Source organism: Neophocaena asiaeorientalis, unplaced genomic scaffold, assembly GCF_003031525.2.
Source record: "Neophocaena asiaeorientalis asiaeorientalis breed wild unplaced genomic scaffold, Neophocaena_asiaeorientalis_V1.1 scaffold492, whole genome shotgun sequence".
NCBI classification, from domain to species: Eukaryota; Metazoa; Chordata; class Mammalia; order Artiodactyla; family Phocoenidae; genus Neophocaena; species Neophocaena asiaeorientalis.
In genome coordinates this window covers 534,947-559,387 of record NW_020171985.1, presented here as the reverse complement: position 1 = coordinate 559,387, position 24,441 = coordinate 534,947, and the positions used below count along the sequence as shown (strand labels likewise).

Genomic DNA, 24,441 nt, shown 5'->3' with positions numbered 1-24,441 from the left:
GGGATAGGGAGGGGGGGAGGGAGGGAGATGCAAGAGGGAAGAGATATGGGAACATGTGTATATGTATAACTGACTCACTTTGTTATAAAGCAGAAACTAACACACCATTGTAAAGCAATTATACTCCAATAAAGATGTTAAAATAATAAATAAAAATAAAAAGTACAATTTTATTGGAAAAACTACTTTTCATCAGACTTCTTACTGAAGTAGAAGGGGTTCCTCATCAGCATTATTCCCACTTTACAATTATTGCTGTTACAGTTATTGTAAGCACGGTGAAACCTTTGTCATGAAAATAAATATACGAGAATGAAAGGAAAACAAAAAAAGCCTATTACAGTATCTCCTTTCTTTTTCTACCACACTTCTGCTCTCTCCATTTTGTCCATGGGGCTGTGTTAGGCATTCTGCACATGTGGACGGGTAAATCTTCAGGGCAGTTAGTAGGAGCTGGTGTCACGCAGGTCTTGCGAGACAGAAGAGCCATTTGAGGTGACCTTCCCCTGGCTTGATTTGCGCTGCCATGGACGCATTTAATCTCACGAGGACAGCCAGGCTGGTTCCAGTCTGAGGGGTGCCAGAACTTAATCCCAGACACAGCTGTCATAAAACACGGGTTGACTGAGAAACTCCTAGGTCCTCAGTGGTATGGTATGCTACTGGAGAGAAAGACAGCCAAATGGGAATACATGGGGCCTGTGTGGCAGAGTGAAGCCTCCTGGAAGTAAGCACAGGTGACTGGTGAGGTAAATTTGAGTTGGACCCCTCTAGTGTCTCTTGTAAGAAAAAGGTAGTGAGGTAAAATGTTTCTGGAAGGGAGTGGTATGGTGAGTAACCAGACTGAAGTGCTGGCTCTTATGCCTTAAGGCAGACGTGAGATTTCTGGGATCCTTTCTCTCGCCCTCCTTTTTGTTAATCCTGTGTTACCATTTTAACATGCTAAGGTATGAGGTAAACAGGGGTGCGATGCTTATCAAAGTATAAAAGACACAAGAAATACTACTTCCTAGTGCGGACTGTGGCCATTGACCCTGGGAACCAACATGGTGGCAGAAGCATTCTCAACCCCTTTCTTTCAAGGAAGGGGGCTCCACCTCGCAGGCCAGGCTTTTAGGGCACAGTAGAGCCCCAGAGAGCCCACTCTTCACCCCTGCCAGCAGACAGATGGGTAGCTGCTCAATGCTCTAGTGTAATACTTGTTAACTGGCAAGTATGGTTTGGCACAGTAAACGACTTAAAGCCATTTGTTAAAGTTTTGCCCTCAGCTCTTTATTTGTATATTTGTTTGGGGGGTGAGAGTTGGGAGTTGGATAACAGTTAGGCTTAAGCCCCATCTGGAGCCTCTGCTAGGCTTTACGCACAGGCAAGCCTCTCTGCTGACTGCAGTGCAGAGGGGAGCGAATGGGAGAAAACACTGAGTCTTAGTTTCTTTCAGGAAGGAGGCCTTTAGGAGAAAACTCATCCTAACAAGTTAATGTTAATTTTAAAAAGTACTTTGGGGTCACTGGGAAGGAGGAATGGTTCTCAGTGATGCAAACTATTTGTCCCTTTGTCCAGTCTCCATTGGCTCATATCCCACTTACGAAAGGAAGAGGAATGGGGCTGAGAGTAATAACTGAAAAAGCTGCCTCACTAAAATATTTTCGACGACTGCCTTGTTGACCATGTTAAAGAAATGCAGAATTAAAAGAAGCAGTTGTAGGGATGGTGACTAGAGAGAGAGGTGTACAGGATATTGGTTACATTCATGTGTTCAGGTTGTGAAAATTCATCAGGCTATATTTAAAGATGTGTGCACTGGGACTTCCCTGGTGGTGCAGTGGTTAAGAATCCACCTGTCAATGCTGGGGACACGGGTTCGAGCCCTGGTCCGGGAAGATCCTACATGCCGCAGAGCAACTAAGCCCATGCGCCACAGCTACTGAGCCTGTGCTCTAGAGCCCGCAAGCCACAACTACTGAGCCTGCGCACATAGAGCCTGTGCTCTGCAACAAGAGAAGTCACTGCAATGAGAAGCCTGTGCACCACAACGAAGAGTAGCCCTCGCTCGCTGCAACTAGAGAAAGCCCACGCGCAGCAACGAAGACCCAACGCAGCCAAAAAGAAAAAAAAGAAAGAAAAACCTTATCATTCTAAAAAAAGAAAAAAAAATAAAGATGTATACCCTTTTCTATATGATTATTATACTTCAATGAAAACTTAGAATGTAAAAAAAGAAAACTTCAGAGAAATAGTAGGGATTTGAGTAATATAGTGTATGCATTTATCAACTCATCGAGTGGTACATTTAAGATTTGTGCATTTTACTGGACGTAACTTTTACCGAAAGATAGAAGGAAAGGAAGGAAGGAAGGATGGATGGAAACTGCAAACACTGAACTCTAGTTAATGGCCTGCGTGCTGAAGTCTTTTGGTATGAAGTATACTAATATCTGCAACTTACTTTGAAAGGTATCTAAAAAATGAAATGGATTGATGAATGGATAGAAAAAATATTGATTGTAAAATGTGAAGTGACTGTACAATTCTTTCAACTTTTCTGTATATTTGAAAATTTTTACATGTAAATGTTGGGGAGGAGAATCTAAAGGAAAGAGGAAGAATTCTTCCCATTTCTTTATGAATATAAATTGGCTCGAGCCCACTGAAGACCCAAGTGCATCAGCAGCAATTGGCAAGAGACAAAAGAAGAAAATGGTGGATGCTATGAAGTAGATGTCAAGACACATTCAGGGACACACGTGAGACATACCCCGGGGTTTGCACCATCATATACAACCAAGCTGTCAGTTTCGCTTTTTGGCATTTCTGTAAATTACAAATGTTGAAAGTACTCATTATTAGAGTCTGAAGCAATCTGCCGCATTTGGCATGTTAAGCTGAAGAAGAGTTTTTGATACCTCTAGCTAGGGTCAACGTTTTCAACACTTTCCAGTTATATGAATCATTGTATTTGTACTCAATGAAGAAAAACTAAAAATACAGGTAAATGAAAGAAATAAAAACATTTGAAGTTGACACCTATGTTTGTCGTTGCAGCAGCTACACTAAAGACACAGGCACTAAAATGGAAGGATGTGTATTTTCTCCACCATGCCTGTAGTTTCAGAGCCAGAGTGTCCTAAGAATTAGTCCATATCAGGGTTGTTTGTTTGTTGTGGTTTTGGTTTTTATTGAGATATAACTGACATATAACAATCTGTCCAGGTTTTCCTTGATTGCTAAAGAAGAATGCTGGGGAAGGAACTTTCATTTCCTCCTTAGCGCTCTAACCAACAGATACAGTGAGTACGAATGCGTGACCTCCCACAATCATTATTCTCTTTCAATCTCTTTCTAGGGTTTTACCGATATTTTGCTAGAAAGAGTCATGCATGGGGGAGCCAACATTACAGGATTCCAGATTGTCAACAACGAAAACCCTATGGTTCAGCAGTTCATACAGCGCTGGGTGAGGCTGGATGAAAGGGAATTCCCTGAAGCCAAGAATGCACCTCTAAAGGTAATGTTCCACGACATGTAGAAACCTTAGGCCAGCTTTTCAGAGCATCTCAGTATGGCCTTTATATATTTACGGCCATCCAGTGATCAAGTGGTCGTCCCTCAGAAGTGTTTCAAGGATGCTAAGACACAACTGCAGATACTACTACTGAACTTGAAGACTAAATTCCCAAATAAAGAAGCTATTGAGAAGGAGGTCTTTTAAAACCCAGCGTTTGGGAAGGTTAACTTAATTTTTTAATGAATTTCATTTTTAATATGCTCATAATTTACAATATTACGAGAACCTGAATCAGGCAAAGAGTGGGGGCAGTGGGAATAGGTAAGGAAAATTGATAGTCTGAAACAGAAAATTAGATTTTACATTATTTATGTGATTACTTTGTGTTAATATGTTTCATGAATCTCAGTACACCCAAGTGAATTAGGCTCTAATACAGAGTGCATGTTGCCTATACAAATATTGAATGGAAATATTTTCCTGCCTGCAAAAGTATCTTTAAATAATTAGATTACCTAAGTTGCTCATTTTCATGAAATCAAGATAAGAACACTGAAAGCAGAAAGTCATGCTTAAAGTACACATTTTTCATGTGTTCCCCTATGGCTAGAAATCCTATTATTTAAAAATCAGGAATTAAAACAGATAAATGGGGGGAAAGTTATTCATGTTACACAAAGGATCCTTCCAATGTATTTTTTTTAAGTAACCCATTCCCTCAGTGCATTGATCCAAGTATGAAACAGACTTTAAATTCTTTCTTCCTGATATGTACGTGAAAGTATGTATGTACCATGGCTGTGGGATCCTTGTGATCAAGATGAGGGATCAAAGCAGAGTCAAGGCTCAAGGCCCCTCCCTAAAAAAGGAAAGGGGAGGGGACATTTCCTTTCTCATGGTTTCAAGATACCCATCCTCATATCCTTCCTCCCTGGCAAGAATAGAAGAAGGAGGAACAATGGGACATAGAAAAGAGACACATTCTGAATTACCTACGCAGGTCCACCCTGAATGGGTCACATCAACACAATACAAGTGGGACCTTACTTTATGCAATTGCTATGTTCTAGAAAAGTCATAAGTTAAACATCTTTTTGTATTAATTTAAGCCACTCACTAGCTAAGTGATCCTCTGTAGTTGTAGTGATTACATTACACATGCCAGATTTTTCCAGGTGTCCTCATATGTTTCAGTAAATATGGTCACAATTCCTATGAGGAATCCTTTGTAGTCAAATCATTTTTTTAAGATGATTTTATTTTTTATTGAGATATGATTGACATTGTATTACTCTTAAGTATACCACATACTGATTTGATGTATGTATGTATTGCAAAATGATCACCACTAAGTTCAGTTAACATCTATCACCACCAAAGTTTTATCTATCACTACAAAGTTTTTCTTATGATGAGAACTTTTAAGATCTACTCTGTTCGCAACTTTCAAAAACTACAGTGCAGGATTGTTAACTATAATCACGATGCTATACATTACATTCCCAGAACTTATAACTGGAAGATTATACCTTTTGACCACTCTCATTCATTTTCCCTATTCCCCAGCCTTGACCTCTGACAGCCACCATTCTGTTCTCTGTTTCTATGTTTTTTTTTTTTTGGATTCCACGTATAAGTGAGATCATACAGTATTTGTCTTTCTCTGTCTGACTTACCTCACTTAGCATAATGCCCTCAAGGTCCATCTGTGTGTCACAAATGGCAGGATTTCTTTTTATGGCTGAATAATATTCCATTGTATGTGTGTCTGTGTGTGCATATATTTTTTTATTGAAATATAATTGACATGACTTTATATACATATATATGTATGGCTGTATATCACTTTCTTTATCCATTCATCATTTGATGATTTGATGAACACGGGTTTGTTCCATGTGTTCACTATTGTAAATAATGCTGCAATGAACATGGGGGTGCAGATATCTCTTTGAGACAGTGATTTTATTTCCTTCAGATAGATACCCAGGAGTGGAATTGCTGGATCATATGGTAGTTCTATTCTTAATTTTTTCAGGAACCTCCCTATTGTTTTCCACAGTGACTGTGCCAATTTACATTCCTATCAACAGTGAACGAGGGTTCCCTTTTCTCCACATCTTCATCAATGCTTGTTGTTTCTTGTCTTTTTGATAATAGCTTTTTTTTTTTTTTTTCCCGTTACGTGGGCCTCTCACTGTTGTTGCCTCTCCCGTTGCGGAGCACAGGCTCCGGATGCGCAGGCTCAGCGGCCATGGCCCACGGGCCCAGCCGCTCCATGGCATGTGTGATCCTCCCAGACCGGGGCATGAACCCGTGTCCCCTGCATTGGCAGGCGGACTCTCAACCACTGCGCCACCAGGGAAGCCCCAGATAATAGCCATTTTGACAGGTGTGAGGTACTATCTCATTGTGGGTTTTTTTTGTTTGTTTTTTTTAAATTTATTCATCTTATTTATTTATTTTTGGCTGCGTTGGGTCTTCGTTGCTGCGCGCGGGCTTTCTCTAGTTGCGGCGAGCGGGGGCTACTCTTCATTGCAGTGCACAGGCTTCTCATTGCAGTGGCTTCTCTTGCTGCAGGGCAAGGGCTCTAGGCGTGCGGGCTTCAGTAGTTGCGGCTCCCAGGCTCAGTAGTTGTGGCTCACGGGCTCTAGAGCACGGGCTCAGTGGTTGTGGCGCATGGGCTTAGTTGTTCCGCGGCATGTGGGATCTTCCCGGACCAGGGCTCGAACCCATGTCCCCTGCGTTGGCAGGTGGATTCTTAACCACTGTGCCACCTGGGAAGTCCCTCACTTGGGTTTTGATTTGCATTTCTTTGATGATTCAAATCTTTTTTTCTTTATGGACTAAATCTGCCCACTACATTTAGGTGAGCTTATATTAATTTATATTTTCATACAACTGCCTATCTGCTGTTTTGCCATCCTTAGATTTAGTAGGCAATAGGTAGAGGAAAAAAACTCATTTATTCAATATTTTATGGGTTACCTACACAATGTCAGGCACTGTGCTAGGCACAAAAAATGGACAAGAGTAAAAGTATGAAAAGGGTGCTACACAGTCATTTATGCCTGTTCAGAAGTTGTAGAGGTGTACAAAAGAGAAGGAAGATGATCTCAGCTCTGGATCATTCATTGGTAACTCATGATATGTGTAATGTAAAGTTCTTAGAACTTACTGAGAATTGTTCAGGCTTATAAGCAAAACCCTTCAAACAGCTTAAGAAAACGAAATACTTAAATAGGTGGTTACAACTTTCGGATTACTTTGACTTGTACTAGTCATTATGGAACCTGTCTCTATATCAAACAGACAAAAAGCCCATGTTAAAAAATTATGTACAATATTTTTGATTAGGAAATAAAATTGTCTAGAGATTAAAATCCTGATGCTTAATTTATTCTATATTTTATGAACATTTCCTTTGGGGTCTTTTTTTTTTTTAGATGGTCACACATTGGTCCATAGAAGCTGAAAAAGTAGAAAAATAAATAGCTATTTTGGCATGGCTTGGAAAGGACTACATTAAGATTGCTGACAGTTTATGCAGTCAGCTGGAAAAAAAATCACCACCATGTTGGCTTTATGTAGTGCTAGCACGGGCAGACACAGATTTTTTTTTTTTTCATGAAAGAACATATGCCCCCTGTTACAGTCATACTTGATGACTTGGCCCTGAAAGAAAAGTAACATGAGAAAAGTCAGAAAAGTAAATTGATAGTTGTAAAGATGACAATGCATTCACTCACAGTTGTATTGGGACATACTATATAGGCAGAAAATTCCCCCCAGGGCATTTTGCTTCATTTTTTTTTTTTTTTAGAAATCAACAGAATTCTGTATTCTACCAGTATTTGTCACCCCTGCAAAACAGGGGCCAGCTAATTTTAATCACACTTTGTTGATTCATTAATGAAAAGGCATCCACCATGTCAAATTGCAGAAAATCAAATCCCTTGTATTAAATGACAGGCCTCATCCTTAGTACAGTGTATCAGTACAGTATATCCAAGAAATAGAAAGTAAGTGTTCTTGCCTGAAAAAGGTAGCATCACGAAGTATTGCCTATGAATTGTCAATGTTATCAGATTTAAAACTCAATAACAACTGTAATTTTCTACAGTCAAAAACCAGCTTTGGATTTTGCTCTCCCAAGGAAACAAAAACTGATTTATTGCTGGCCAGAGGTCCTAGTTCACCAGAAACGTGGTCCAGACAGAAATGATTAATGTTTCCCTCCAAATTAATTTCAAGCTGTCTAACTTAGTTATTTCCATTTTCCCCTAAGTAAACACCAGATCTGAATTTTCTATTACAAACAGCGATAACTCAGTCTTGCTTTAGGATGTGCCGTTTCCTCTCCAATCTACATATGCCATCCTTTCACTTCCCACATATTTTGCTCTCTATAAAGGAGCTGGCCTTTTAGCAGTCACTCACTCAATACGAAACACAGTATTGAGAGTAAGAGAGAGATTCCCTTGAGCCATTTGATCTTAATAATCTTAACATGTGCACACGAGGTAAGATGCATCATTCTAGAATGGATCAAAGACGGGCGTGCCCAGAGAGATCTCTTGATTCAAGTAATTAAGAGGGTGACTTCATAGAACAAGAGTTGGAGATGAATGAAAATTATAAGAAACGAGGCAAGTTTTGGGGGCATCGTTTGTCATGATATCCTGTTTTCCATACATCCATTTCAGTACACATCTGCATTGACGCACGATGCGATACTGGTCATAGCAGAAGCTTTCCGCTATCTGAGGAGGCAGCGAGTGGATGTGTCCCGGAGAGGCAGTGCTGGAGACTGCTTAGCAAACCCTGCTGTGCCCTGGAGTCAAGGAATTGATATCGAGAGAGCTCTGAAAATGGTAATGACCACAGTGGGTTATTCGGTTGGGGGCACCTTATAAAGACACAAAAAGAGTAAGACCTCAATCTTGAGAAAAGATAACCTAAAGGGAATAGGATCAGAGTCTGTAGAGTGTTCAAAGTGTACAGAAAGATAAGCATCGATATTTATTCACCAAAATCTAGAAATCTAAAACTAGAAGATTCTTCCTTGAAGCTTGAGAAATGGTAAATTTAGGGCAAATGAATATTTAGCTCTGTACTAAAGTGGGGATAGTAAATCAAACTCAGTACCCTTGAAAGTTATGGATTGAACATGTAAATGGCTTCCAAAAATTCAGACTTTCCAGAAAATTGTGTTGCTTAGGGGGACTGGGATCTTCTCTAGGAAACTCCTAACTTCAGGGTAGACATTACCAGCATCCTCTGGCTCATCAGACAAATTATTAGCCTGGATGGACTGTGGAACTGAGCCAGTGTGACAGTATTTCTATTTGTCAAAAAGAACCTTTATACTATTCTACATGGTGAAATGCAGCAACACAGTCCATTCTAGGCCTACTTAAGAGTTATTTCCCCGATGCCCTAGAGAAAAAGCCTGAAGGAAAGTACAAGGAATCAATGGGCAGAGAGTCAAATAGGTCACTTGTTTTTAGTATTTACTGGGTGGGAGAGCATTTAAGGCTTTGAGCAGTATCCTTTGAACAGATTCCATTATTTACACTAGGAGTAGCATGGCCTATTCAGTGTAGCTTTCCAAGCAAGAGCTCTTTCCTGAATATTTTGCTTTAAGCTACACACGCCTGCGTGCATTAAAATAAGCCTTGGAGAGTACAAGACTCTCTTATTTCTACTTCTTTAATTATCCTGATGTTCAGAACATCCAAATCAACAAAGAGATAGGCAATGATAAGATAATTCTGTGCACAACCCAGCAACCAGGAATCTGTAATGGCCTCATAATGTACATCATTTTGTGTAGCTGGCTCTCTTACTGCTGCCTTAAATTTGCCAAGTTGGAAGCATTCAGTAGAAAGGGGTTAGTAGCCACTGTGTCTCTCTCCAAGAAAGAGATATGACTCATTCTCCCATCATGCAGATTTTTATGTCATTATGTCAGTTCCCTAACAAATGCCCTAAGTGTAGTTTTATGGAGGTAGCACTGCACAATTTTTGAAGAACAGTTAATTAGATTCAACCTTCATAGCTGTTACAAGATTTGTATTGTCAGGTGAAACATAATGATGAGTGAAATATAAAACTCCCTCAGAGTGAACCAAAAGGAGTTTTCATCAAAACCTCAAGGGGCAAGTACCAGCGTCTTCGATTGACTTCCCATTCATGACACAAATGACTCTCTTCCCCAAATACAAAACTGGCTGCCAGAGTGAAGGACAAGAAATGAATTTGGCAAGAAAAACATTAGATTGATCATATTATTGCACAAAGTTTCCACATGTCTAACTCGCTGATATAGCTCAAGCTGTAAGCCAGGTAAGTAACCTTCCTCCCCAGGCCCTCATGATCAAACACTCAACAGAAAGGATGCTTTCCCTCTTTCCATAGGCCAGCCTCTTTCTAAGGCTTCAGAGAGGCTGGAAAGTATCAGCCTCTGCCAAAAGTACATGTTGCCTTGTGACAAATGATCAGTGAAACTCCACTTTTCAGAGGACTGCAAGAGAGGGTGGTGAAGTACTAAAGGATTTTACCATATTAAAAGAAATCCCATTTTATTTAAGTTAACTAAAAGTGAGGATACATGATGTAAAAGCATCCCTCATTGTGACAAGCACATAATTGCTGCTCAGTCAATCATTCTCTTCCTTCAAAGAAATCTGGCAAACAAAATCATTACCTGAAAGAGTCTCCTAAGGGGCCTGTTTTAATGAATAAATAATCACACCATTCATTAAACAAACATTTGTTGAGCACCAAGGACTATGTATCAGGCTCCAAGTTAAAATGCAAACATGAAATAAGATGAGGGGAGCTCAAATTTAAATTGCTAATATGTAAACAAATGCTTTTAAAAACCTTAAAGCTACTTGCAGATTGGGTAATCATCATCCTTACAATCTAATGATGGTGCAAAGATTAGCCTCAACCTGCTCTACTGAAATATGTCACAATTCTAAGTCATCGAAACTTGTCAACTTGTTCAGTAAACATTTATTGAACACCTGCTCTACCCCAGGCTCTGGATTAGTTGCTGAGAACACAGAAAAAAAATGTCTTTCATCTTGAGGTGCTCCCAATCTAGCAGGGGAGCTAGAAATACATAGATGATTAAAATGTTATGGTGAAGCTCCACACGGAATGCTATGGGAACCCAGAGGAGAAGCACCTAATATAGACTGAGGTGCGGGGTGGAGAGGATTAAAGAAGGGATCCCAGATGGGATGGTGGGAAACTGTCACTGACATTCACATCCTTAAAAATAGACTTGTCTCTGAATGGTAGTCCAATTCGACTTCTGCTCACCAAAAGTTCTAATCAGCTTAGGCTACTGTCCAGTTTGCAGATCATGCTCAGATAGGCTGAATCTTCAGAAATATACAATTCTTAATGAGACTGAAGACTTTGCTATTTTCACTAAGAAAGGATTTCCTTAATAATTTCCTCTGCCAGTGTCTCTACCCTGCCTATCTCCTCTCCTAGAATTCAGTGCCCAAAATAGAATGTAAAGAACCCTTCATGCACCACAGTATGCGTCAGACCCATCCTACTGGATAAGCAATTTCTATCTCAACAAAGGACCTTTTCTTTAGCCAGAAGCATGACGTCACCTTCTCTGCAAGCCTAAGCTGACAGTAGTGCTTAGGTTCGTTCATTTAGTAGGACACTCATCTTGTCTTCAGGGAGTCACATTGGAGCATTTCTCCTTCAACAGATATTCCATGGTCTCCTACTGGTGGCGAACAAGCCCCGTTCCCTTTAAAAAGATGCTCCCTACTATTTGCCATCAATTTTCTCTTCTGCAGCACAAGCCCATTACCGCTTCTCACTTGCTTAACAAACAGCTTGTCACTTTTCTATGAGAGATGAAAAAGCATTCCATTCTCTCATCTTGGGAGAATGACAGATTCTTTTCCTTTGAAGCAAATTCCTTGACCCATACTCACCAGATAAGTAATTCAAGTGGGTAACAATAATGACATGTTTATAGAGGGTCTTTCACCCAGTGTCCCTGAACTGTAAAACAGGTAAGGAAATCTCTCCACCCAGTAGAGATGGCCTCATATTAATTCATAATACGGGGCCCAGACCCAGGAAAAATTATGGCATACATGCATCTGCATTTGGCCTCCCAACTAGGTGTCTGGGCTATCCTAGTACCTCTATCTGTTTTATATAGTATTCAATACTCCTGATTCCCTAGACTTAACAAATTTCATCAGTCTATTGGATTATCCCTCCATGGCCTAGCTCTCCACTACCTGTCTGGAACTGGGCATAGGTTAAATAAGAGGAAAAACTCATCCCTGTTACTATGGTAGCTGATAAATGTGTAAACCCCTCAAGAAACAGAACTAAATTCATTTTGATTAATAATTATTATTATTAATAGAGCTAGCATGTATTGCAATGCTCACTACATGCCAGACACTGATCTAAACACTACATATGTATAACTCATTTAATCCTCCTAACAACTCCATGGGACAGGTACTACTAGGATTTCCCACTTTACAGATTAGGACACTGAGGTACAAAAGCATTAAGGAACATCCCCAAGGTCATACAGTTAGTAAGTGATGAAGTTACAGTACGAATCCAGGAGCTCCAGAGCCCACGTTACTGAAGCTGGTTTATGTTTGGATGTTGGGACCAGTGGAACTCACAGTTCAGAAGAACGCATTATCCTAGTTAAGAATACTCTTCAGGCAACTCCCTTCAGAAAAGACGAATGGTAGAAATTTCAGGTTCCTTGGAATCTAGAAAAATGGTATAGGTGATCTTATTTGCAAAGCAGAAATAGAGACACAGATGTAGAGAACAAATGTATGGATACCAAGGGGGGAGGGAGTGGGGTGGGAGGAATTGGGAGACTGGGATTGACACATATGCATTATTGATACTATGTATAAAATAGACAACTGATGGGAACACACTGTATAGCACAGGGAACTCTACTTAATGCACTGTGGTGACCTAAATGGGAGGGAAGTCCAAAAGGGAGGGGATATCTGTATGTGCATGGCTGATTCATTTTGTTGTGCAGTGGAGGCTAACACAACATTCTAAAGCAACCATACCGCAATAAAGTTAATTTTAAAAAATCAGTTTAAAAAAAAGGGATTGAAATACACAAAATACATTTAAATCTATGAGTTGATAATACTACTAAAAACATGGGTTACCTTTAGACAATTCTATGAAAGATTTTTATTCTGAAAACCAGTAAATAAAGAGAAAGTTAAGTATAAAAAAAAAAAAAAGAAATTTCAGGTCCTTGAAAAAGTAGTGGTAGGGCCCTCACTGTATCGTATAAGAAACTGCCTGTCACACCCACTCAAAGCTTCATTAACTGAAAGGCATACTTAGAAAGTACTGCAGAGGAAATGAAGATCTGTATAGACTGATCTGGTGGCTATAGCTCAATGGCTCAAGATAAACATTCTCCAAGATTCCAAGATCTGTCAGCGGACCTCATCGTAAAAACCAAAAAGGCAATAATGTGGTGCTATTTTTAAATTTTACATTTTTCCCTTTCTACCAGGTGCAAGTACAAGGAATGACTGGAAACATCCAATTTGACACTTACGGACGTAGGACAAATTATACCATCGATGTGTATGAAATGAAAGTCACTGGCTCTCGGAAGGTAAGTAACCCAAACAGATATCCAAATAAAAAATCTCTCAGAAAGTGACAGCCCTCAGATGCAAGGAAATAGGTGTTAGGAAACACACCCAAAGCAAATTCCCACACATCATGTTTGCCTTTCCGTTTGGTGAATAGTGTAGATACGAGGCAGAGCTGTTTTGTAATCAGTGTTCCATCTACACATTTTAAAAGTTATTTCCCTCTGAGGCTGGTCCTTTAAAAGTGGTAGACTCAAGATTAATTAACAGCTTCCTACAATACAGGGAAGGAATTACAAATTTTATAGCATGTTATTTAAACAGAAGCTGCCAAGATACACATGATTTTAGCAAAAGAACTGGAAAGTAGGTAATCTCTCCATTTTGCCAACTCACCCACCAAAACGACTCTGGACAAAGTACCTTTCCCTAGAGCTAAATTTCATAATAACCACTTTGCGTCTATCATACTGATAGTGAGTTAGTCAGGAAGTGGGAATTTAGTAGTTACTTAATAAAACATTAGAACGTAAAATATCTTGTACCATTTCTACAGGATACTCAACTGACTGCCCACCCAGCTTTCCTACGGTTTTAAGGAAAGAATTTTTCTGCTATCTGAGTTTAAAGAATCAAAAAGGCTGATCATTCTACAGTGGGCTAACTTATTCTTACCAAATATCAGTAAAAGCAAGGTGGGGATGGGAACCCCCAGGGTGAAGGAACAGCACATCTGTTGCTCAAGCAACTACAAAAAGGTTTCATTCTACTACAGCACTTGAATTTCGTGCAGCACTTTTTGAGTGAAAAATAGGCAACCAGGTCAAATGTCTGCTCTTTCTAGGCTGGCTACTGGAATGAGTATGAAAGGTTTGTGCCTTTCTCAGATCAGCAAATCAGCAATGACAGTGCATCTGCAGAGAACCGGACCATAGTAGTAACCACCATTCTGGTAAGTATGGATGGAAGGTAGGTGGGCTTTCTGTACAGCAAGACTTCTGTCTTCTGAAAAGCATTATTCAGCCAGTAGGAAAGACCTCAAGTTCAAACAGTGGAAACTTCCAACAGGTCAGCTTAGGAATCTTTCGAAATGTCTTGCCATGATGAGGAACAGAATGTCATTTAAATAAAGAAAAAGAATAGGAATTCGCAACAGTTTTAGATCTTGTTATCCTCCTTGTTACCCTCATGGACTGATGCTTCATCTGGACTTGAAATGTAATTCTTCATTGTGGGGGAGATAGCGTTATACGGAGGAAAGAGTAGGTCAGGGTTCTAATATTAGGTCTACCACTAACCTGAGTTTAACGGTGCAAATCACAACTTCTCTGAGCCTCAGGGTGTGTTATTTTTTAACTTATGGAATGGTCGTCATAATAATCTCCTATCCATGTCATAAGACGTTTCAAGGCAATATTCACCATGCAAAGCTTTTCTGAAAAACCAAAAGCACTACTGGGATGTGAAATAGTATTTCCACTTATTTTCAAATGCTTTTCTAAAACCTGGTATGTTTCATTACTGACCGAAGTACAAACCCGGGTTAAAAATGAATATGCCTGAAAATGAGTAGGTCTGAAATTGTGATTAATTAAATGGAGATTCAGCTGAAGTTTCTCTTTCATTTAAACATGCCTATCAAACACTCACTTTGTCCTAGGTACTGTACTAGGCCCTGAGGATATAAAAATGAATAAGCCACAGACTCTGACCTCACAAAGATCACAGTGCTTCCCTAGGGCTTGCCAGGGCTGGCTATGGTTCTTACATAGTAAATCCCAAGAAATCAAAGGCAGTTAACCTTCGTGTAACTAAAAGAAATACCTCTGCCCAACTTGACTAAATCAAAGACTTTACAGGTGGAAACTGGTTCTTTCAAACTCTCAAAAAGAACTTAAATTCTTCTCTATTTCCTTAAATCATCAATTAAGGACTCCAAGGAATATGTGCCCCCATGAACAGTCGATTGAGGCTCTTCTACTTATTAAGCAATCATTTTTAAAGGCTCTCTTAACACACCAAACCTCAATAGCCACAGGGGAACAAAACTTCATTATTACATTTATTATCTCTTAGAAAAATGTATGGGAGTAATCCTTTGATCTTGCTTCTGGTCTCAAAGGAATCACCATACGTAATGTATAAGAAGAATCACGAGCAACTGGAAGGAAATGAGCGATATGAAGGCTATTGTGTAGACTTAGCCTATGAAATAGCCAAACATGTAAGGATCAAATACAAATTGTCCATTGTCGGTGATGGGAAATACGGTGCAAGGGATCCGGAGACTAAAATATGGAACGGCATGGTTGGGGAACTTGTCTATGGGGTAAGTTTTTTTCGACTCTGTTTTCATTTATTTCTATGCCTTCCAACAAATAAAGATAGAGGAATTTAACTTTCAAGTGCAGTATTTATCCAATTGTATAGTTTTCATATGATCTGTATGAAAAACGTTTTATTCTACAGTTGAATTCTGTAAAGGTAGCTTGTCAATAGCATCCTTTGGGCAACAGGATTATTTTACTAAAAGGAAAGTAGAATTGGAGAACTTTATCTGGCAACATTAAGTACAGCCTGCCCTCTATTGAAAATCTGTTCCTTCTGTGTTCCCTGTCTCAGGCAGCAGAATCACCACCCACCTAGATGCCTAAGCAACCAGGTCATCTTTCCTCATCGCTCCCCTCATATCCAGTCAGTCACCATATCCTATCAATTCTACTTTTCTGTCTCTCAAATCCAGATACACTCTTCATTCCCACCATCATCATCTTAGTTACGGTTCAAGCAACTATTTGACAGTCTTTACTTGGTTTCCCTGCCTCTGCTCTTACCCTGGCAAATCAAATCCACATTATTGCAGTTTCTCACTTTAGAAATCAGGATAAAATTCAAATTCCTTAGCATGGCAAAGAAGGCACTTTGTCACCTGGCCCCCACCTACCTCTCTAGTTTCATCTGGTCCTCTTCCTCCTTCACACTCAATGTTCCAGCTATAGCAAAGTATGCATTGTTCCCTGAAGACAGGCCTGGAAGGACCTTCACCTCTCTTCAGCTGGCTAACACCACCTACCAGTCCTTCAGAACTCAGAGGTGTCACCTCTTTCAGGAAGCCTTCCCTAATCCCATTTACCCACCTGCAATCTGGTTAGCTGCCCCTGCTTTTTGCTTCCTTATAGTATTTTTTTTGCTTTCTCATAGTACTTTTTTTTGTTTTTGGCGGTACACGGGCCTCTCACTGTTGTGGCCTCTCCCGTTGCGGAGCACAGGCTCCGGACGCGCAGGATCAGCGGCCATGGCTCACGGGCCCAGCTGCTCCGCGGCACGTGGGCTCTTCCCGGACCGGGGCACGACCCCGTGGTCCCCTGCATCGGCAGGCGGACTCTCAACCACTGCGCCACCAGGAAAGCCCTCTCATAGTACTTTTGAACCTCTATTATAACGATCTGTTTTCAAGTTTAGCTGTCCCAAGTAGTCTATGAACTCCTTGAAAACAGAAGCCATATCTGAGTCATTTCAATATGCCATGGCCTGACACATAATGGAAGTCCAATAAATATATCTTGAATGAATTAATGAATGAACAGAATGTCTCTGCCAAGGGCCTGCCCATGGCGAAGTACAAAAGAATTATACTAATAGTTAGGGCTTTTTAAAAGGGGTACAGTAGTATCTTCAGAGCTCCTCAGGGGCTTAGCTTTAAAAGGTTTTGGCCTCTGATTGGGAAGGTCAGCTCTTGGGCCACCCAATGAGGCATATGGAAATAAACAGAACTGGACATAAGAACCACCCATTGGGTGAACCAGTCCTTAGAAAACTAACCCAAGTGCAGGTGGCAGTGGCAGAGGTTTAGTTCTAACAGACAAAGGTTACTTGCAAACACCAGTCCCTGTCTAAACAACAGGTTAGGGGAAGGAGAGGAATTTAGGGGCTGGATATATTGAGAAGAGTCTGGCAAGAAGCAAATGTCCACAAGTTAGCTATTGGACTGAGGTTTAGGATAAGGACTCTAGCGCTTGAGACAGGAATTAACAAGAATAAGGTATAGCTCTCCAATCGTAAGATAGTACTGGGGTCGCTAAATAAGTTTTTGGAACAGGTCCTAAGGAACAGGCACAAAGGCAGAAGCTCACTTCTAAAAATAAGGGCACACAAAGGGAATTAAGGCTTAAAATGAGACTGGACCTCAAGTATCAAAACCAAGGCACCATCTTCCAGTCACACAAGCTGCAAGGCGATTTGAACCTTAGCCCCCAGCTGTGGGGCTGGACCCTGTCTTGGGTCAAGGCTGGTCCTGGGAACCGGGGCAGGGCTGAATTGCAGATAAGATGCAAGTGAACCCAGTTATGAGAAAGAAGAACTTCTAAGGCCAGAGAGAGGGGCTGAAGAAGGGACAGAGCACCCATCATGCTTTCTGAGAAACCTGAGAAGCTCGGAACCATCTTGACACAGCCGTAACCTCTTTACAAGTTGGTGATCAAGTCTTCTTCTACTTCCCGTCCCTAATCTGCCCAACACTCGGGCTCTAAGATGTCCCGTCTTGCTCACAGCTCTCCCCTGCTCTTAGCACATTACCTGGTACATAAGAGATACTCACTTTTTGCTTTAATGAATGAATGCCTGGTGGCACATAATAATGCCCAGCCAATACCCATTAAATTGAGTTCATGGTGAGAGGTAATCCTATAATACTTTTATTATTATTAGCTACCATTTGTTGCATATCTACTGGTCGCCAGGCACTGTGCCAAGTGCTTTACAAGCACTATGTAACTTAATCCTCAAAACACTGTTAACGTCATTCTACAGATGAGAAAAATTGAAGCCTAGAGGGGTGAAGTCTCATATCAAGGCCAAACAGCTTGTTCTGACACAGTGATTTGAACCCAGGTCTCTGACTATGAAGCGTGTGTTCTTTAACCGTTGCCGCATACCGCCTAACGGCCAAGTGTTGCAGACCCGTCCCATCCTAAGAGATAGTTGAAACATATTGCAAAGGCCCTTGGTGCCTTAGCCATTCTGGGGGGAAGAGTATTCAGCCACATAAACCTGACAAGGAATTTAGGGGCTGTTTTCACTAGGGCAGAGTAACTGGCATGGGCTCTACCAGCCCATTATGTCTCAATTGCCATAGCGTTCTACTGTCTCAAGAGGAAGCCCGTCACACTGTGTAAATAGCTCAGTGCCCTCCTGTCACTGCACAGGACATTAAACACAGTGCTGAAGAGCAGAGCAAATTTCTTGACATTGTTCAGACAAAGACCAGCTTTCTCAGGGGATTTTGGTTTCTCCTCTGGCATGTCCTCTGTACTGCACCCACTTAATCTCCACATTCTCTTCCTCTTTCCAGTTTGTGTATGTGTGAGTGAGAGAGCTTGAGAATTAGCAAGTCCCATATTTGTTTAGTTAATTTAGAAACCAACTCTCTACTGCTGAATAGGTAAAAATTCTCCTGGAGGAGCCTACCCATCTTTTTCACCCAGTTCTTTCTACTAAAGATAAAAGCAATAGCCAGGGAAGGCTCTTGCAGAAATGTCCTCCTCCCTCCCCTGACCTAGAACAAGTGTCTGGTGCTTTCTGAGATTATAACACAAGGTGATTCCCAGGAACCGAGAACAAACCAACCTATTTGAGTGGACTGCCAAGTTCCACTCTCCTCTAAGACGTGTGGCTATGAAAAATGGACGTTCTTCTCATGCTTAGAGTGAGAGCTGTCTGTAAGGGAGGATGATCTAAGCTAAGTGAGTCTTCCTCTTCATTTAGAAGATTTCATCTTTCGGCATTGGGAAGTTTGCAACTTCTCTGTCACTGATAGAAATGGAGAAAAGTGAAAACAGGCATTCATTTCTGGCAGGCCTGGTCTCCTATGGTTTGCAAGTGGCTTAAGAAAAAGAGGGCAAACCCCCACCCCCGGTGACTTCCCTAAGTGCTTAATAAGCAAAAGGATAGAGAACATGGAAGTATTTCTTGCAATAACACGAAAACTACACAGATAGACACAACTTTATCTTTAGGGCATTTTCTCTTATACTTTTAGTATGTACAACAGATCAGAGTAGGAAAAATAATGAAGAAAGGCAGAGATGAAAAAAGCTTTGCAAAGGAGATTTCAGTATCTGCCATAAAGTCTCAAGAAAGAGTCAAAATAAATTAAACTTCTTAAAGAAGAAAGAAGCCAATCAGCCTCTTTTCAGATGAGTCCTAAATGTTTTTTTTTTTCTCCTCTAAAGAAAATCAAATCAAGGTTGATGTTTGGGCCACCTTGTATCGCTAAGAAGGCTATTTTTGAAACAAATGTCAGTAGGACACAATGTGCCCCCATTATATAAGCTCTTCAGAACATTATGGACTTGAAACTGTCCACCTGCTTTTAGAAGTTTTGATTTTGAGCTTAATGTCTGTAACATCGCCACATGGCAGTTGTCCTCAGACCACAAGTTTTTACGGTTCCCAAACAGCATGTGTTTTAAGAGGACATTTAAAAACATTTTGTTGCTAGCAGGGCTCTTAGATATTCTTTAGCCTACCTTTTCATTCATTTTACACATAAATGTGGAGACTGGCCAGGACTGAACATTAGAACTGCCCATTGGGTAAACCAGGAAACCAAGTCCTGCTATAGGACGGGGATGACAGGAATAGTGGCAGGTATTGTGACAAAGTCACAAAATCACACAGCTTGGCAGAGCTTAGACTATAACTCAGGTTTCATGATTCCTGGTCCAGTGCTCTGTCCACTGAGTCATTGGTTCAGTTTACTAAGCGTGTCCAATTATGGGAAGATAATCCTACCTGCCTTCAAGGGGCTTACAATCTAGTTGGATTATGAGCTTTTCCATCTGAGATACCCATCCTGTTTATCTGTGGCCTCCAGGATAATGTAATACACATCTCTAGTTATTACTTGAAATATGTGAAAACCCAGATAGGCAGCTGAGGGTTTCTGCCCTTTGAGAGGAGATATGATCTAACAGAAAAAGAGAGTCAGGACAAGGGCTGGAAGGAAATTGAGGTCCTAATTGACAATAGGACACCTCCCGGTGGGCAGCTGCCATGTTCCTTATGTTCCTAGCACTTAGAACTAAGGATAGGAAAGGACAGACAAAATACTACCCAGATTGGTACCTCTGGCTTACAAGAGAGCAGAGAGCTTGGGGATGGAGATGAGGCTGGAGGACAACTGATTCCAGGTCACATCCCCTGGGCATCCTCAGACTCCTTCACACTCCTGGGACAAATGGCAATTTTACAGAAGCTATTCACACTGACATTTCTCTACCTAGAAGAAATTGTCTCTTAAGTTGTCACTATCCTAAAATAGATTCGCTTTCCATTAAGAAAGACAGAAAGTCGATCTGTCCTTCCAGCTAAAAGGCAGAGAAGCAAGGGTGAAATAACAGATGCCAAATATTCTCTTCTGTTCTTCAGGTGATTGCACTGGGCTTTGGCAGGAGGGCTGATGGCTTGATAAAAGCACCCCTCTCTTTCAAATGAGGCATATGAATTCCAGGAAGGAGCATTAATGATGCATGGAAGTCTGCCATTCTAAGCAGACACGGTGGGGAAATATTTCCAAGCAAATTTAGTCTCACGAGGTCTTTACCCAGCTCCAGGGACACTCCTTTATCTTCACTTTGTCTTTAACTCTCTCAGCTCCCCAAGGACAGGGAGCCCTAACCAAGAGATCCAGACTGGGACATCTGTTCTCTGTAAAGAAACGAGGAGATCCTGTTGTGACACTGCTTGTTGTTGCAGAGATTTAAATAGACCTCATCCCTTTCTCCAGATCCAAACAATTGCAGACATTAAACATCCCATAGAGTACAGCCAATAAAGCAGTTTAAGTCCAGGCCCCCAACAGGTAGCAATTATATTCCTATCGTCTAACTTGATTCTGTCCCACTCCTTTCTCCAACACATTTAAACTTTCCAAACAACATGTCTGCCAAAGGCTACTAGAACCTTATGGTTGATACAGGGGTGAGGGGTCAGGTCACGTCTGCCTCTTCTCTCAGACGACGTATAATATCTTATGCACACTACACGCCAATGCATTGCCTACCCACTCTCTCTCATCCTCTCCCTTGCTTTCAACAAGCGCTTTAAAATTGTAGCTGACAAGCTCCTGCTCACGCACAGTCTCCAGGTGGGTTACGTTTTGCATCAGGTCATCGGATGATTAAGCTTTAACATAAGCCTTTCAGCTCAAAAAAAAAGTTTTAAATGACATTTAAACTAAGCGTCATGGCTGAGACTCGGGCATCAGAGGTCAGATCCCAGGGAGAGGACTGGGGTTGGCTGCGTGAGCATGGCCTGAAAGGTGCTAGTGTGCCACAGCTAGCCGGGAGGGAGTCCGAGAAAAAGTCTGGACCCGCCTAAGAGGCAAGAGACCATTGTTTCGCGGTGCCGAGGAGAGGAGATTCAGAACACCGCCTAAACGAGCTCCAGAGACGGGCACAAGCCGCAGCTATCAGCGTGGACACCACAGACGGGCATGAAACGCTAAGGCTGCTGCTGCGCCACCAAGAAGCCTGTGTGCAAGCACAGGTCACTATCCACCTGCCCTCCCAGGAGCCTGTGCAGCCCGCCACTGCCAGGGTCCCGTGATCCAGGGACAACTCCCCCGGGAGAACACAAGGCTTGTCTCAGGCTGGTGCGACGTCACGCAGGCCTCTGCTGCCGCAGGCTCGCTGCGCATCCGTGCCCCTCCCTCCCCCCGGCCTGAGTGAGCCAGAGCCCCCGAATCATCTGCTCCTTTAACCCCGTCCTGTCCAGGCAGGAACAGACGCCCTCAGGCAACCTACACGCAGAGGCGGGGCCAAATCCAAAGCTGAACCCCAGGAGCTGTGCAAACAAAGAAGAGAAAGGGAAATCTCTCCCAGCAGCCTCCGGAGCAGCGGATTAAAACTCCACAATCAACTTGATGTGCCCTTCATCTGTGGAATACCTGAATAGACAACAAATCATCCCAAATTGAGGAGGTGGACTTTGGGAGCAACTGTAGTCTTGGGATTTGCTGTATGAGACTGAATAGTTTCTGATTTGTATGTTTATCATAGTTTAGTTTTTAGCACTTGTTATCACTGGTGGATTTGTTTATTGGTTTGGTTGTTCTCTTCTTTCTTTTTTAATTACATTTAAAAATTTTTTGTTTTAATATTTTTTAATTCTTTATTTTAATAACTTTATTTTATTTTATTTTATTTTTCTTTCTTTCTTTTTTTTCTATAAAGCACAGAGAGTCCCATACAGGATAAATCCAAGGAGAAACACGCCAAGACACATATTAATCAAACTATCAAAAATTAAATACAAAGAAAACATATTAAAAGCAGCAAGGGAAAAACAACAAATAACACACAAGGGAATCCCCATAAGGTCAACAGCTGATCTTTCAGCAGAAACTCTGCAAGCCAGAAGGGACTGGCAGGACATATTTAAAGTGATGAAAGGGGAAAATGTACAACCAAGATTACCCGGCAAGGATCTCGTTCAGATTCGACGGAGAAATTAAAACCTTTACAGACAAGCAAAGCTAAGAGAATTCAGCACCACCAAACCAGCTTTACAACACATGCTACAGGCGGGGGGAAAAAATGGTTCTAAAGAACCTAGGGGCAGGACAGGAATAAAGACACAGACATAGAGAATGGACTTGAGGCCATGGGGAGGGGGAAGGGTAAGCTGGGATGAAGTGAGAGAGTGGCGTGGACATATATACACTACCAAATGTAAAGCCGATAGCTAGTGGGAAGCGGCCGCATAGCACAGGGACATCAGGTCGGTGCTCTGTGTCCACCTAGAGGGGTGGGATAGGGAGAGTGGGAGGGAGACGCAAGAGGGAGGAGACATGGGGATATATGTATATGTATAACTGATTCACTTTGTTATACAGCAGAAACTGACACACCATTGTAGAGCAATTATACCCCAATAAAGACGTTACAATAAAATAACACAAGCGCCATTTCTGTCTTCAACCTGGCAGACTCTTAAGCGCATCGTCCCTATACATATGAGTTTGTTGGGTTTTAAGTTTTATGAAATTTACGACTTTGGCAACCCACCTATGAAAAGGATTATATATCCCCTCAAGCTAAATCCCCTGCAATAGTGCAGTTACTCCGGGTTTGCCACTGGTGAGTGGAAAAATCAAACCTAATTCTGTGTGTTTACTGAGCCCACACAGCCACTCTTAAGCCGCTTGATGAAAATCCTTTAAGTAGTCAAGATGCAAGCAAAAGCGCTAGCAAACTCTTACCCTGAGCTCCTTCCATTTAGCTGGGTTTTGTCCATCACCCAGAGCGCCGTCACACCACCTACTTCCCCACCAAGGTTTCTGAAAATGGCCTGCTGACTTCTGTTACTAGCACAGGCAGAGGCTTGAGGACAAAAGGCCGCTGGACTGACTCAGGATGCCACAAGTGAGACAGTTCACTACTGCGTCCGAATTTCAGCTGCTCCCTAGCCCTCGATCCCAGACACAGCTGGCTTTCATAAGGAGCCGAGACCAGGAAAGCAATGCCATTTGGGGAGTTGCCTTTTTCACTTTTTCATCAGTGTTGGCACCTGAAATCTTTAACTTGACCTGAAAATGACCTTCCTGCTCATCTGCATGCTACATCTGTCCCAGGAGAGCTAAATGGGTCTTTTTGGACACTCCTTAGTTACCTGCTACTCCCCATTTCCTCTAATAAGTATGTTGATTGCGTCACAGACATTATGCCAAGCAGGCCTTGAGCTCTGAAATAAGAGACCATGACAAGAGCCTTTTCATATGGAGGAAGGGATAGTGGTGGCAGAGGGCAAGGGTTTCTCCAAGGCTGGCTATGAGCTGATATGACCGTTCTGCTGCGTTGGCCTCACAAAGCATGCAAGAGTGGGAGGGGTTGCTCCCTTCTCCTCTACCAGTTGAGCCTTCTCCTACCTGCTCTTCGCTATCCCTTTGTCTATTTCTGTCTGTATAGGTCTTTTTTCAGGTTCAGCGCGGTAATTCTCATTTTGGAGGCAGGTCCACATCAATGAGGCTTAATTGCGCACAGATTTAACACTGTTCTTCATTGAAGAAGCACCCTCCAGGAAAACAAACTGCCGTCTCTGAAAAAGCTCCTTAGAAAGAAACAATTCAGTAAAGGTAGAAAAGCCCGGAGCAAGTGCCTGAGGGGAGCAGCTTCTTCCTGTTGTCTTGTGTGACTCCAAAAGTACTACAAACTAAAAATGGCTTTCTTTTTGGCTGCGTTGGGTCTCCGTTGCTGCACACGGTGGGGGGGGGGGGGG

General features: G+C 41.7%; 1 protein-coding gene across 1 annotated transcript in view; it reads left to right on the top strand.

Moving 5' to 3' along the window:
* The window catches only part of GRIA3 (glutamate ionotropic receptor AMPA type subunit 3), a 278,754-nt gene that overhangs the window by 183,115 nt on the left and 71,198 nt on the right, over positions 1–24,441 (top strand). Inside the window, exons 6-10 of the mRNA XM_024747199.1 lie at positions 3,344–3,505; positions 8,212–8,379; positions 13,080–13,184; positions 14,009–14,116; positions 15,287–15,493. Coding sequence (XP_024602967.1) covers positions 3,344–3,505; positions 8,212–8,379; positions 13,080–13,184; positions 14,009–14,116; positions 15,287–15,493 — 750 coding nt within the window. The remainder of the gene's footprint in view (positions 1–3,343; positions 3,506–8,211; positions 8,380–13,079; positions 13,185–14,008; positions 14,117–15,286; positions 15,494–24,441) is intronic.